This window comes from Aphidius gifuensis, linkage group LG2, assembly GCF_014905175.1.
Source record: "Aphidius gifuensis isolate YNYX2018 linkage group LG2, ASM1490517v1, whole genome shotgun sequence".
Classification (NCBI taxonomy): Eukaryota; Metazoa; Arthropoda; class Insecta; order Hymenoptera; family Braconidae; genus Aphidius; species Aphidius gifuensis.
This window is the reverse complement of record NC_057789.1, coordinates 2587689-2604727: the sequence shown is the minus strand read 5'-3', so window position 1 is coordinate 2604727 and position 17039 is coordinate 2587689. Positions and strand designations below refer to the sequence as shown.

The window sequence follows — 17039 nt, the reverse complement described above, 5'->3', positions numbered from 1 at the left end:
ACACAGATGAATCTCGTGTGTCCTTGTGTGTACCAAGTAAATATAATAAATCCTCATGAGAATAATAACACCCGGTCTGCCAACTTTAGTGTACCACAATTGCGTGTATGTATACATGAACATACATTGAAGTTTGAACAGAAGCTGAATTGTTATACTGGAACATATATAAAATGCTCAATAAGTGTATTAAATTTAATGAAATTCATACACTATATTCTGAAGTAGTTAAAGTATACATACAAGTTCAAATTAAAAACAACAACAATAAAAAAAATATACAATAATGAAACTTCCAAATGATTTTGTCATGATTAAAAATTATATTGCGGAAGTATCTCAGCATGAAATATAATTCCAATCGATTTAAATTGAAGGGATAATGATGATGAAAAAATAACAAAAATTAACAGAGATGTTTTGAGATATAGAGGCGTTAATTCTCAAATGAGAATAGGGTAAAATATTTTCAATGGGTTTAATCAAAATGATGATTAAACCAGCATACACATGATATTTTTATTCTCCACACATTGATCATATAGATTTTGTTAGCCAAAAAAATAAAAATAATAATAAAGGGGAGTTTACATTGCTCAATGGATATAATTTATAAAAATGAGGGGTAAAATAAAAATTAAATATTGATTTTCGAAACAAATTAACAGATGTTCAACATCTGACATGAAAAAAAAAATGTGCAATAATATCTAGACTATATACTTTAAACTTTGAGATTGATTTTTTTATTTTTTTTTTTATTTTTGGCACATGCTACAGCTTTGTTTGAAGTATATATTTTTTTTCTTTTAAAAACAGGTAAATTTATGTATTAAATATATATATAGAGCTAATATAGAAAAAAAAAAAAATGAGAAGGGTCAAGTTTCAAAATGTAAAAAATAAAAAACTTCATCTTTGAAATCGCATTAGGTGGTCTTAAGGGCCATATTTTTTGTATCTTTTTTCTGCATCTAAATAATGGAAATGTGATGTCGTTTTAGCTATCCCTCTATACCTTTCCCAGAACAAAGATTTCATCCAGCAAACAAAAAAAAAAAATAGTAAAATTCATCTTCAAACTATGACTGTATAAAATATTGTAAAAAAAAAAAAGCAAAAATTATTTTATTGATTGTTAAAAAATGCTTATTTTCTTACGAGTAAATTTTAATAATAAAATACCTGAAGATTGTGGCTCTCTTGTTCATATAATTACCAACAATTTAAATATAATTGTCGATAGCTATCAGCAGTGTGTATGTATACATGGCAATTGATTCTTTTGTGTATCAAATTACAAAAATTAATTTTTAAGACCACCCCGTAACTTAACGTTTGATTGTGTCGCATTTACCGCATTGAGCTATGTGAATCAACCATCTGTTGCGTAGTTATTACAAACCCTTTTTTTACATTTTTTTTTCTTTACTTTAGCAAGTATTAAAAAAAAGCAGAGGTAAGTAACTTGAGAATTTTACTAGTTTCATATTACAAAAGGGTGTTTTTTTTATTTTTATTATTTTTATTTAAGTCTTGATGAAAACACACCTGGATAACAACATGGTGTACATATGCATGCTCAAGATGATAGACTTTAAGTTGGAGTATCTCATTGAAATCCTAGTGTACTTATATATATATACAAAGCAAATACGAGCATTCCATCAGTAGCCATAAAAAGCACGGAATGACACGGGAAACTCGACAAGATTTTCCAAATGCATCATTGTGACACGTTGCGATCCTTGCTTCTACATTCAATCTATTTATAAATAACCTTGTTCATTAAAAAAATATAATAATAATATATATATTCGATAAATATATTTATATATTTTTTTTTACAACAATTTATTTATTTATTTAAACATTTTTTTGTGTATTAAAATATTTATGATGATCAAAAATTAAATTAATCAAAATTCTACGTTTGGACTTTAAAATTTGTCTAATAAATTAATATTGTATAAAATTATAGATAAAAAAATATTATAATAAAATATATTAATGGAAGAGAACTTGTATTTTTTTTTTTTTTTTTTATTTTAATATTTAAATTACGTGCTACCACTTGTGCTGGTAACGATTTGATTATTGACAACAATGTCGAGGGTCTTTGCGACATTGTAGATGAAATTTGATCCATGTAAAACAAAATACAATACCGAAACCACACAAATATAATATCGTTATTCCTACGCACAATTTAATGGCAATGAATTTTTAATAATTTAATTTTTCACATACTCATGCGGAGGATTTTAATAAAAATATTAATAATCAACACGGAAATATACCTTGACAATAATGAAAAAAAAAATTTATAAATTCATAAACTCATTAATTGTGGTAATACAATTTTTTAAATATTGAATTTAAATAAATTATACATCTACATAATTAAATTATTCGAAAAAAATAAGCTTATTTATATTTCAACAAATATATAATTTTCAATCAATCAATTTAATCTGAATTTGCGTTTTTGAAAGCTGTTGAATTTTTGAATATACACGAGAGAGATGTGCACGTCCGGTTTCATGTCATGAAAACAAAATGTTTTTTTTTTTAAATATAAATTTTTAGTGTTACAATAATTATGGTGGTTAATGTTGAGACTTGAGGTTGTTGTTATTCATAAATTTTAATAAAAAAATAGCATCCGGTGAAGTTTTAAAAATCATCAAAAATCAAAATTCAATAGCATAATATTGTTGGTAAATTTACATGAAATTTTGATGTATAAATGTATTGTGTTATAAATAATAATAATAATTATTTATCTTGAAAATTTAGAGTATGTATGTGTAAGTTGGTTTATAGCTAAGCATCATGTTGATCGGCCTCGGCCGTCCTTGCCTGATGATGCGATGGCCAACGCAGACCAACACGTCCGTTACAGCTACTAACAGGTTCGAAACATTTCCACACGTTTGAAATACTTATATACAGCTCACCACACCAGGACTTGAATTAGAAAGGCATTCGGGTATCGCGTGTTGATTTCGTATATATATATAACCACATACGTTAGGAGGGAAAGTTACCTGAATTTTTCTCCCACTTAATGGTCCAGACATCTGATTTGCGATTGAATCGATGCAATCGCGGCTTTGCTCGACATTTCCTTCCAGCTATTTAAAAATTCTTTATATTTATTTTTTTTTCATTCTTAAAACACCCAATTTATGGTATTGGCTTTATGTATATTTTGCAAAAATTTTGCTTACATTTTATCGTATTTAAATTTATTTTTAAAAACCAAATTTTCATATTATTTTTCAGTAATTTTTAATCCTCGTAATTTGTTAGTTGAAAAAAATTAATCAAATATTTAATTAGTATATTTATATTATACTTAATTATTAACTTATTATAATTAAAAAAAAAGATTTTTAATCTCTGTAATTTTTATTTTAATCAAGTGTCATCAAAGTGAGTGTTTTTTTTAGCTGAGAAAATATAAGAATAGAATAATATCCTATTGTTTCTAGGTGAAAATAAATGAACGAAATAAAAAAAAACAAATAAAAATACATTTTCTAATAATTTCAACCTTGAAAATATATATCTCGATGAAGAGTCCATGATCTTGGCCCATTGGATATTTCTTAGAAACTCATAAAAATGTCGGTATTCATGCGTTGCACTCTTGCCAATGAAGGAAATGGCACTTTGTTAGTTATGCCCATCAGAATGAAAAGTATGGATAGAATTGAACAAGACAAAAATGTGTATGTACTGGGGTTGTCCACTCATATATATATACACGATTACGTTTCGATTGCCATTCTAGAAACTGAGTGGCTTCTATGTTTTTTTAATTTTTTTTAATTTTTATTATTTTTCAACAAACAAACCGACCGATCAACAGACAGACAGACTTCCTTTTGCCAGTGAATCCAAGTGAATCACATGAACACACATGAGACGAGCCGACACACCGACATTTACTCATCATCATCATCATCGTCATTCCCTCATTCGTTTGTTCACTTTGCTGTCGTCAGGAACTTCTATTAAGTTCATTATTACGCGTCACCAATAATTCTCACTTCTATCCAAGCATTTTTTTTTTTATTTAATTTCATTTTGTTTTTTATTTTCTTCAACTCATCCGGTTGTTTATGATGATCCTCTTTTATCTACTCTTCAAATAAGCCATCACCAAAAAAATTAAAACAGTTTTTTTAAACTGATAATTATCAATTTTTATAAAACTGTCTCAATTTTTTTTCTTGTTTTTAAATTTACTCCAATCGCTATACAAGTTGAGACAATTTTTTATTTATCTCATTCCTTAACAAGCGGTACATTTTTTGAAGTGAAAAAAAATAAATATAGATATGTATATTAACATATATAATCTCAACTGAATAACGTAACATTTCCATTGATTTTGTTGTCGAGAGTTTTATTTATGAAAAGTGCTTTTCTTTATCTCAAGATATATAAGAGTATATATATATATTTTAAAAAGATATATCCAAAAAAAGACCACACAACATTTTATTCCTTATCTGTAATACATGTCTGTTTGAGGTTTGACCGTGATCAATCACAACTGACCTGGACCAATACAGTATATACAGTTGAATTTGAAGTAGATGTTGCTTGTTCCACATCATCCACTTCATTCATGTACGCACATGTTATGTATACAACAAGTATATAACTCACTTACGCAAATTTACAAAACATACATTAGGATAATGAACTGACCAAGGACAACATCAACTGAATAAATATAATCAAGAAAATCACAAGAAGAAGAAAAAATCTAATGTATTTACATCATATGGAAATGTGATTGTCTATATGCAGTAAGTAACTGACAACATTGACATTTTTTATTTATGAAATCAATATTTTTAAAATAACAGTCACAGCATTTTTTTTTTGTTAAAAAAAAAAAATAAAGTTTCAACAAATTGGTTGAGGTCAAAAATAGAGTTACTATTTGCATTTTAAAAAATTGATATAATGAAGATGAAACCGGATTCAATTGTCTTTTTCTCGTGAGAATTAGAACAAAGGAAGTAAAAAAATTTAAAAAAAAAAGACATAGAGAGTTACATTCTGATTTGTGTGCTAGCTTATCTCACGAATATATAAACGAGTTTGAAACGCTAATTGCTCAAGTCGGTTTGTCATTTGAAACTAGTAAATTACCTTTTGTTATTTTAAAAAAATTTTCCATTATTTTTAATATAACCCTTTTACGTTTTTTTATAAGACATCTTGTTTTTTTTTTTTTGGTTGTTTAAAAAAGTGTGTTAGTAACGGGGCGAAGGATGATTGAACACTTGGCATGTAGACAGATTTGGTTACAATCGCCAGGATGATTTTTGGTGGTATGAGGGCATTTTTTAAATGTGCTTGAGGCTGTCGGTCACTCGGTGATCATGCAGCATCAGTGATCGTTATGAACCACTTGAATAATCTCGGTCACGTACAATCATCAAGACAGTGAAAAATTCACTTCACAAATTGCACTTGAAAAGGAAAAAAAAAAATTGATAATACAACATGTCTCTAAATTAATAATAAAATATTAATCATATTCTAATATTAATAAATAATAATGAAATAGTGAGTCATTTTTATTTAAAAAAATTAATAACAACCTTCAGCTTCTTGTTGGTAAATAGAACGTTAGATTATTTTTTTATCATTTTTTTTCATTCGATAAATTCTTATCAGAAGTATTATCAGGATTACCTGGTTTTTTTTTTACACTTGAATGTAATATCAACTTGACACAAACTGTACAACATTCAACTGATATACTCGTATCAAAAAAAAATATATATCAAACTAATGAATAATACATTGGATTACTTGGTGCTAATCGTTGTAATTATGTGTGAGATTGTTGACAAGTGATCCTAAAGTATTTTAGACTTTGACACTTTACATACCTCATTGACATTTGTAATTAATTTATTTTTCATGATGAATAAGCCAAGATATATTGATAATATAAAAACTATAAAAATAATAGAAAATTGTTTAAATAAAAATTCATAAAAACAATAAAATTACCTGTTGATATTTATTTTTAATTTGTGATTATATTAATGACACGTTATATATTTGAAAAGTAATTTTCCATTTCTTGTGTATTTTAATTTTTTTGTATAAATCATCAATGATGACGCTCGACTTCCTTCAATCTTCATCAACAACGTGTCATGCTGACAATTAAACAGGCGTTGATGTATGTGTAAATGTTGTGTTGCTACAAAGACACAAGCATGTGCTTAGAAATGAACGTTAAAAAAAAAAAAGAGCGAAAAAAATATAAAAATAAATAAAGAAGCCATTAGAAAAGGAAGAAATAATTTATCAACAATATGTGTGTGTGTGTGATGGTATTGATGAGCACACATGAAGGGGGGAAATGAATAATAATAAAGGCATTGTAAACCTCGGTGATCCTCGTCGATGCTCGTGACTCATCGTGCCATGGCGGCTGTACGTTTGCATAAGAGAGTGAGGGTAACCATGTCTACCCCACTACACACACACACACACACATAACACTCTAGCTTCGAGACACCATAAATGACAGAGTGGGGATTGCTTCAGTACACCGTCAGGCTCGTCAATTGTTGGTCAACCTTCGGACAGAGTGCTTGGCATTTTTTTTTTGTCGGTGCTCATATGTCGCGTGTTATTTTACAAAGTAATTATTATAAACAGTTAATTGAAAATATAAAAAAAGGAATAAACGTCAATAAAATCAATGAAAATAATTTGGATTAATATAAAATTAACAATTTTTATATATTATTTTCAAAATTTTTATTTTCTTTGGAAAAATAATGTATACTAATACAGTTGATATTTCGGTTGACAGTGACGTGGTGTTGAAATATTTTCTTTTATAAAAATTATAAATTTTTTTATAAAATTGAGTAAAAAAAAAAGAAAAAAAAAATTGTGTCAATTTGTCAAATAAAAGTGTAGCTATCAGTTGATAAAAAAAAAAAATAGTTTTTACTAATATTATTATTATCGTCATTTTTCGATTTTGTTTTTTTTTTTTTTCTAAATCTTTGAACGGTTTAACGGTTATCACCAAGTTTTTTAATTTCGATTAAAATTTTTTGAGTAGAATTAAATAGTGTGTGTCGATTTGTAACAATATTGGATTATTATTAATATTTATACAGTGAATAATAAAAAAATATAAACAAAAAAAAATAATAAAGGTTAAGGAGACAGCCATGACGGCAGACAGACTGTTTGAGACCACCAGCATCCCGGGGCATCTCGCTCCCACGCCGGAGCGACTTGAGCGGCTTCTTTCAAAACAGACCCTCGAGGAACTATACGAGGTTGAGGAGCAGCCTTTCGCACGGTGAGTTTTGTCCCTGATTTATGTATCACGCTGATTATTATAAAATTCATAAACCTTATTTCTCACCTACAACCATTGCCCTCGACTCCAATATCAAAATTATATTAAAATTAATTTTTTTATTCATAGACAAATCGTAAATAAACCTTCACCTTTAGACATTTGTAGGTTTTTAAAAACATTCTCTTGATAATGAGATGTCGTGTGTGTCTAATCAAGTATTATTAAAATTATGAAATGACAGCTCTCTGTGTGTTGTTGCTCCAATAATAATTTGACAATTAAGGAGTCATTTTGACAGCTGCTTAACTTGACTATTTTTTAATAAATAATAATCATAATTATTATTGTTATTATTCAAATTTTTATTTAAAAAAAAAGGCTTAAATTTAATTTTATAAATAATTAAAGTTTAATTTAATTTTTCGTTTAAATTTATATACACACAATAAAATTTTGAATTAAAAAAAAAGTTTTATAAATGTATATTTATTAATTTATATGAGGAATTGAGTTTGGACAATTTTGAGTGTGTTGGAACGTGTAAACCAGTAGTTTTAATATATTATATATTTTGGGGGGGACTCGGTCATCGGGCACAATTCTCTTGGGAGAAAGAAAGTGCGCCAGGATATCGAGGTCGAGACGCGTTTGCGTTGCGTGTTGCTCTTTTCGACCTCGGTTTGGTTTCGACTGGTCTTTCTATACGTTATTCGTTTACATTCATGTGTGTGTGTAATGATGATAATGATAATGACGATAATGAGTACAGAGAAAAATGAGTAAATTTAATATTGTCTCAAAGATATAAATTTTTTTAAAATTTTTCAAGAGTACAGTGATCTCTCAGTTTATTTTTCAATCACAAGGTCAAGGGCTTAACAGCTGCTTTTTTAATATTTTATAAAAAAAAAAAAAAGAATTTTATAATTCATCAGCTGGTGAATTTTTAAACAATTGTTGAGATATTTTTTAAATGTTTATTTGAAAAAAAAATACATCAGCCTTTTTATCATCATCGATTTAATATATACTAAATTTGTCTACAGAAATTTTTTTTTTGTTGTAGAAATTTTAATAACTATTCTTTCTTAGTTTATTCTTTGTTGTACCTGTTGATATTTAACCACGAATAGAAAGGCTTCTTTTATAAAGAAAAAAAATATAATTATTATAATAAAACCAATATACAAGTGATGCCAATGATGAATCACAATTTAAAAAAAAAAACACCTGTTACCTCTAAAATTGCTTCGAAATCGTGGAGCAGGTGAAGCTATCATCTGGCCCTTCTTAATTTACTATTTTTTTTTATTACAATAATGATAATATTCATGACTGCGAATTTTATAATGATACTTTCGTTGTTTGTCGCAATTTTTTTTTATGTGATTTAACAAAATAACGTTTATTTTTTTTTATTTTTTCTTTGATGTAAAAAATATGGTCAACTAGTTTTCTGTCGATGATGGTTAAAATCATTTATTCAAGTATGATCTACTAGCTCAATATTCGTGCTTGACTGAATTCACTGGATAAACGACTTTTTTATTTTTCTGTATATTTTATTATGTAGGTCTTGAATTTTTTTTTCTTATTTGTCGTTTGTGATTTTATACACTCTGTAGAACTCGAGTTTAAATTAATGGAATTTTATTTTGCAAATTATGTCATTACGGAAGGAGGTAAATATTATTGACTTCCAACTCTCAAAAAATTTATCAACATAATAATAATTTTATAAAAAAATTTACAAAATAATCTCCGGATTTTATTTCTGATATTATTTCCGTAAATAAATTTCTCCGTAATTAAAATCCGCAAAAGATTCAGGAAAAAAATCTTAAAGTTTTACAGCTGGGGTAGTTTTAAAATGAATAAAAATTTTTAAAAATAAAACAACACAGTCTTACGTCAAATTACAATCTTTATTTTTATAATAAAAAATAAAAAAATTACTAGGACTGTTATTAATTATTACTGATCATCTTGAAATCTGTGTGTGTGTTAATTCTAATATATAATTAAAATTGTTTCTTTGTATCACGTAACAATTAATTATTCACATTTAATAACCGGCCCAAGAAAAAATTCCTCTCTTTTGTTTCTTCTATTATTTATATAATTTTTTTTAATACTTCCATCAATTGATTTCGATTGCAAATCACGAACTGATCGGATTATTTGCAATGCGTCACAAAAAAAACTTATACAAATAATTTTTCTTATGCACGTTTGTCGCTCTGGTTATGATTTATTCATAACAAATAAACCCAACAATATTGAAAATTAATTTTATAAATCAATGATTTAAATTAGCCAATAATTTTACAAGTCTTTTTTGTATTCATCTACTTGATGATGATGATGACACTGGTGTGCGTGTGTTTAAGATTTAAAATAGCATTTTGGCCGGGTAAAATATTTGGATGGTGTTTGCACTTGCAACTTGATATATATTTATATTCATCACATGATATAGATAATAAATTATCCCAATAAAAAATATAAATTAATAAAATTAAATATAAATAATTACTTAATTTATTTAACATATAAATTTTAATTTTTTTTGCCATTGAAATAATAATATATTTTAGAGAGTTCATGAAGTAATGTTTATTTTGCATATTATAAACACGCAATAGGATCATTAAATTGAAAAAATTTTAATATTGACCTGGGGGGTAAAGAGGGAGGGGCCCAGTCACTTGGCAAACACCACCCACGTGTAACGAATACTCATTTGTGCTGATACCTTTTAGGAAATGAGCTCGTTTTCTTCACCCTGTCTCGTTCGCACCTTTTTCGTATACACGCGTATATTTATTCGATATTCATTTAATGTTTGTTGAATCGCATGAGACCAACCCGTTATTTATCAAACCACAATTATCATAAAAAAAAAAACTTATTTTTCATTCAATTTTTATTCTATAAATACTAAATTTACAAAGTTCATTGGCTTTGAAAAATAATATTTATTATTATTCAAAATAATAATGATAAGCTAAATTTAAAAAATTAATTTAAACAAAAAATATTTACAAAATCTTTTATTTGATTTTATATCAAATTTTTTTTTTATTTTTATTACTTTGTTAATTTATTTTTTGTATCACCCCAATCAGGCTTATCGTAATGCACTTTCACTTTTTTTTTAACACCTTTAAATTTCATTTTATTTATATTTTTAAAATTGCATCATTGCAAAAATAAAAAAAATATAAAATTGTATAGAAAAAAAAAAAGTATAAAAATTAAACTACATAATTGTCTCAAAAGAAAATTAGCCAAGTATATATATACAGATTCAAGTTGAGAGTAACGGTAATGGTATTTTGCAATTAGTTGAATCGCATCGTCCACAAAGACTAGTGTATATAAACTTGCTTTGCATGTATGTGTTTGTATATAAAGTCTTTGTCGTTAAGCTGGTCCATGGAAAAACTAGTAAAAGATAGAATATATATATATGTGTGAATGACTTCAGGCGAAAAATAATCAGAATACCATGTGGTGGTGGTGGTGGTGTGTTGGTTGCATTATAAAAAACCAGTAAAGTTGCAAATAGATTGGTGCACCATCACCACCACCATCATCACTATCACCAACTAAAATCCCATTAAAACACACACCAATGTCTAATAATGTCTCGCTTATTTTCTTGAATTTAATACTTAATTAATTAACTTTTATTTATTATTTATTGTTATTCAATTTTTTTATATTAACTCAAGAGATATTTACTTAATTTTTAGCTGATTTTATTATTATTTCAAATGTCTGTAGAATTTAATTTTTGGAGCTAAAAAAATTATATATTTAACAAGGCCCAACATCTGCCCCGACAAATATACACCACCAGCTGCTGTCGGATGTGTTCTTCCGTCTTGCTTTTTTTTTCAAATCGAGTTTGGTTGTTTTCTCTACTATTCTACATAGTCTACACATGAAATACGTGAATACCTTGCCTTACCACCACTTATAACTTCAATAAAAAAGATTTCTTTTTACTATTTTTTCTATATAAATTTATATATTACTATCCGATCCATTCTCAACGACACGGACACGCTTCTTCATTTTAGCATAACAATGCTCTACTTACTGAAAATTCAATTCAACAACAAACGGGATTCACGTTAAACTTCAAAAAGAATTTCAACTTTTCTTTTCGACCGTCATCTCGACCCCAATACCAATCCTGACTTTGGAATTTTTTTATTATTTTATATACCAAAATAAAAATCAACAAAATTATATAAACAAAACGAAAAAAAAAAATGTAATTATTTTACTTTTATTTGAATAATAATTATTATGCATACTAGATATAATTATCAACAAAAATCAAACGAAATTTAAAATATTACTGGTAATTTATTATATTTTTTTTCTTTGCTCTTTTCAATTGGCACCTTTTATACAAAGCAGACGATCGTGTCTATAATTCATCCACACGGTATTCTCTCTGCAGTCTTGAAAAAGAAACAAAATAAAAATTTATATATAAAAAATAAAAATTTGTGGTTAATAACAGTGTTGAATTCTTCCGGGATAACTATCACGATGTTGTTGGTATGGGTTCCTGCTTTACTGGCTAATGCCCCCCAGGTGAAATAGAAAAATCAAGAGTGAAGCAGCAGTCCAGCTTGTTGCTATACATTGGCCATAATCACGACTAAAACGATCCAATCTATTCCACGTTTACTCGCGTATATATATTAACACATTCCTTGTTGATTTTACAAATAAAAAATGTCAATAAAACTCAATTTTTTCAATCGAAAAAAGATGAAAATTATAGTTGAAAAAAATATTATGCTATTTTTATAAGCTGAAGAAGCTTGATTATGCTGAGACAAAGAACAAAAATTAATCGATTTAAATCGTAAAATGATCTATGAGTCACGATTTTTATGTCAAAATTTTTTCTCAAATAAAGTATTTATTTTTTTGTACTTGTTTGAATTTATATTTATTGCAACTTTTGATGGTTTTATTGCCAATTCATGAAATATTAGAAACATTAATTCTACAAATATAAAATTTTATTTTTCAATAAACATAGTTTATTTTGCAACAATTAAAATATTATTTAAATAAATACATTAATCAATATCTCTATTAAAAAAAAATTGATTAGGATAAATTTAACTTTCATATAAAAAAATAAAAAATAAAATTTACACACACACCTTAATTCAAAATAAGATGTTTTAAAAAAATATACTTTCTATTTAAATAAATAATTGATATATTTGTTTATTAAATTTTTTGACATTCAATACAATACATAAAAAAAAAAATTGAATAAAAAATTTGTAATATAAATTTAATTAACTTTTGTAATTTAAATTTCTAGTTGAAAAAAAAAATTGTTTACATAATTTTTTTTTTTGTCAGTAAATTAATCAAGAATCATTATATCAATTTATATAACCTGTTAAATTTTTTTGACCTTGCTAGTTTTATTATAATGACAATAAAATATGAAAAAAGTTTTTTTTTTAAATAATTTGGCATAAATTTTTTAGCGTTTCAAACAATCTCGTAACAATCAAGTAACACATATGGAAGTAATCAAGATAGAAGTAGAGAGTAGTCATCCGCCTACACATACTTGAACAATCCTCGTCTTGACATTCCACGTCTTGGTGGCGGCATAATCATAACCATCATCATCATGATGATTCGCCGCCCTTTTTGCAATATATGCGCGCCCGTTCTCCTCGTCGCCGTCCTCGTCGTTGTAGTTGCAATCTTTTTCAAGTGGCTGTCATTCATAACTGAAGAGTTTTCATATCCACATCTAAAAAAAGTACATGTACACATGGTAACAAGTAATAACCAACGTGTATTTCAGTAATATTGGTGTACATATATATTCACCACTTCAGACTTGCTTTTAGTTACAACCCTATTTCATTATTATTTTTTTTCTCCTTGTAAATATGAAAAAAAAAAAAAATATATTCATAAGAATATACTTGTAAAACACTGTCTTGTTTATTTATTTATTATTATTTTTCTTCATTTACCTGTCTTGTCTTTTATTCCATTCACAGACAAGCAATTTGACTTGAATATTTCCGCATTGTTGTTGAGTTTTTTGACCGGGCCAATGATGTTATCATGTACTCATGAAAATGCAACCAAATTATAACGGTCCTTATACGTCTTCTTGTATATTATAATTTAAAAAATAAAAAATTATTTTTCTTTTTTTTTGTCATGTCACTCATATCGCAATAATGTAATCAAGACTCTTTTTTGCATTTAAATTGAGATATATTTATTTGACAATTTACTGCAATTTAAATAATCTTTTATTCAACTTGTGATATTATTTTTTTTATTTTTAAAACAATCTTTAATCAATTATATATATTGCAATTTATATTTTAACAATTATCAGTATATTTTAATTTATAATATTGAAATTTTTTTATCAAAAATTTATAACTATCTTGTTAATTTAAATATATAAAATATAAAACTTGTTTTTACATATAACCATCACCACCATCATTGATATATTTTTGATTTCCGTTTTGGTTAACCGTAAATTATAAAAAAAAAATAAAAAAAACCAGTGGTATGAGACAAGTAATGATGGTTACGTTGGTACGCGTGTTGCCAATGTTGGGTGAAGGTCGGACGAGTTGTTGGGTTTCACATGAAATAATTTTCTATATATACGTGTACAAATAACTCGCACTTGCATGCATTTTAAATGGAAAAAAAAGCCTTATTCTTTTTTTTCTTATTTCATTAAAATTTTATTTACACTCAATTCCCAAAGGTCTTTTGTTTTTAAATATCCACATGCATGTGCATAAACCCTCACACAAAATGATGTAGGTGAAATTGACAAGGTCATTGAAATAATAATATTACCTCATTTATTTTTTGTGAGATTCATTTCTTTTGTCATTATCATTAATTATTTTATATACCTTCGTGTAACAGTATTACATTTTTTTTTTTTAAATTTATATAGCACAATTGCTTGCGGTTCTCGATTAAATTATTTATTTTAAATACTCATTCGAATTTCTATATAAGGAAGTCATTGTATGATGAGTTTGATCAGCCGAAAAAATTTAAAAAATAATATCAAAAAATGACGAGTCACAAGGACCAAATTATAATCGTAAAAATTACTTAATTATTTTTAGCAAAATTAAAATAATAAAGTAATAAAAATTTATCTTTTAATATGTCAAAAAAATTACGAGTCATTGAGATTTTGTTAATTTTAAAAATAAACAATAATTGCAATCAAGCATTAATTAAATTACACAATTTAGTTGATTCAATTTAAAGCAAAAAAAAAGTAGTTTTATATATTTTTTTTTGACTTATCATTGTTTGCATATGATGCTCCGGAAATGAACAATCAAATATACTGCTCACATGAATTTTTAACATTGCAAAAACGTGTTATGAATAATTATATTTTATATTAAGTAGACTAAATTGGATATTAAATATATATCCACAAGTGTTGTATTATTTTATGTTTCATTGGATGTATACAATCAACATTATTACATGAATATTTGTCAATTTATATCAACGCAATTCTGTCACTTTAAATCATTTAAATCGCTACATTATAATCATAATTTTCGTTTATTTATTCAATACCCACACATACTTAAATAACAAAAATATATTATAACGCATGTCACTCGATTGTCATTAAAAAAAAATTATATATTTTGATTAATCTTTTATCAAATAACATAAATAATTAAATATAGCTGTAAATTTAAATGCAAGTTTTTTAATTTTCCTCTTCAATTTAATTTTATTTTGAAAAATTTTTTAAAAAAATGACATTATGCTTGCCTATCCAAAATAATATAAGTGTGAACGTTACAGTTTATTTATATATATATATTTTTTTTTTATTTCCGAGACTTTTGCTTGGCAACAGGACACGTCAGCATTAAAATCGCGATTTTCACGTTGCACGCACATTCCTCATGTTCACCCGGGTCTGTTAGTTCCCCCTATCAGTTATCGTTTTCTCCCTCGTTCACAACCTGCCAACGATTGGCACGCAATATTTTTTTAAAAATTTTTTTCCACTCCCTTTGCATTTTATTTAAAAATAAAAGCAACAATTCGTACATCCGTAATGTGTATTTGACTGTTATAACACTTTACGAAAAAGCATAATTCACAACAATGCAAAATCAATGAAATGAAATTTTTAAAATGATATAATATATATTTTAATACGTTTATGCACTTAACACTATTATCAATATAATAATATGAATATACTACTCTAAATATATATTCAAGAAATAGAAAAAAGCAAATATGTTAGTCAACAATGTTCACTGAGTTTAGTATACAAGAAGATTAAGTTATCTTAAACTACATGACCATAATAATGATGATAATATGAGAGACATTTTGATATTGAAATTGATACAACTTCCTGACATTAGTATCATACATATTATGTACCAATGTTTGTTTCTTACAAGTGCAATTGAATTGTTAATTTATTGAAATATTTGAATCACGGAAATTTCATTTATACCTGATATTATCGTACAGTGTTTTGTTATTTACGCACTTGTATTACAATATAAATATATGTTCAAAAAATAATACATAATAATATTGCAAAGTGTATGGTTTTGATAAAAAAAAAAAAGTATAAATTTTTATTTTTTGTAATACGTTTCCCACGGGATGATATTTTGTATAAATTATATTTTTTTCTCAATTTTCTAAGCTGAGAATATTTATTTTTATTTAAATTGCAATTTTATTTAACAAAATATTGTTTGGATTTTTTTTTTGATTTTATAAATAAGATATTTACTTGAATGATACAGTTTATTGCCAGTTTTGGAGGACTGTATTTATATAATTTAATTCGGTATACTTTGAGAAAAAAGAAAGCAGTTGTTTGGAAGTTTACGAGGACAGACCCAGTTACATTGTTTCCATGTGACATCTTTTTTTTTTAAATAAAAATACACGACAATATTTGTTGGTTTTGTTGAAATTAAATTTACAGTTTGTTATCTGAATTTATTTATATATTTATTTATTAGTTTAATATACATATTTATAGGTATTATCTTTGTTATTGTGGTCCAGAGTTAAACTATTATACCGGCATGTTGTTTTGTATTGTTACCAAGTGCGTAGGTATTCAAAAAGATACAGTTATACCTAAACAACAACAACAACTATAACACCTTCCAAGATGCAATAAAAATGCTCCAACAAATCCTGTGTATATACTATTTCCTGGTTTACCAGAGTACATTAGAACATGTGTTAAATTTTTCGAAACAATAATTTCTTTGACATTGTGGGTAGATGATTTAACTGTATCACCTTCAGCATATAATAATGTCCGAGTTCATTAGCTTCATATAATCAGGAAGTTGAGTAAAAAAAAAATATAAATAAATTTTTTTAAAATATATACACAAGTACTTTTTATAACATCAGTGTTTCAAGTTGTATTTATCGTTTCAATTTTTTGAATAAAAATAAACCCCACGCGCGCGCACGCTCATGGGTTTGTATGGATTTTTTTTTTCATTTTAAATGTTTATGGGCTTATAATCGTCATGTTTTTGTGGCAAGTACAAATATAGCAGACAGTTTAAATATAAATAAAAAT

At 26.3% G+C, this 17039-nt stretch overlaps 1 protein-coding gene across 1 annotated transcript in view; it reads left to right on the top strand.

Moving 5' to 3' along the window:
• The first annotated feature begins 6586 nt into the window (after positions 1 to 6586).
• The window catches only part of LOC122848295 (death-associated protein kinase related-like), a 55044-nt gene continuing 44591 nt past the window's right edge, over positions 6587 to 17039 (top strand). The window contains exon 1 of the mRNA XM_044146271.1: positions 6587 to 7369. Within this exon, the coding sequence (XP_044002206.1) occupies positions 7236 to 7369 (134 nt within the window). The 5' untranslated portion in view covers positions 6587 to 7235. The remainder of the gene's footprint in view (positions 7370 to 17039) is intronic.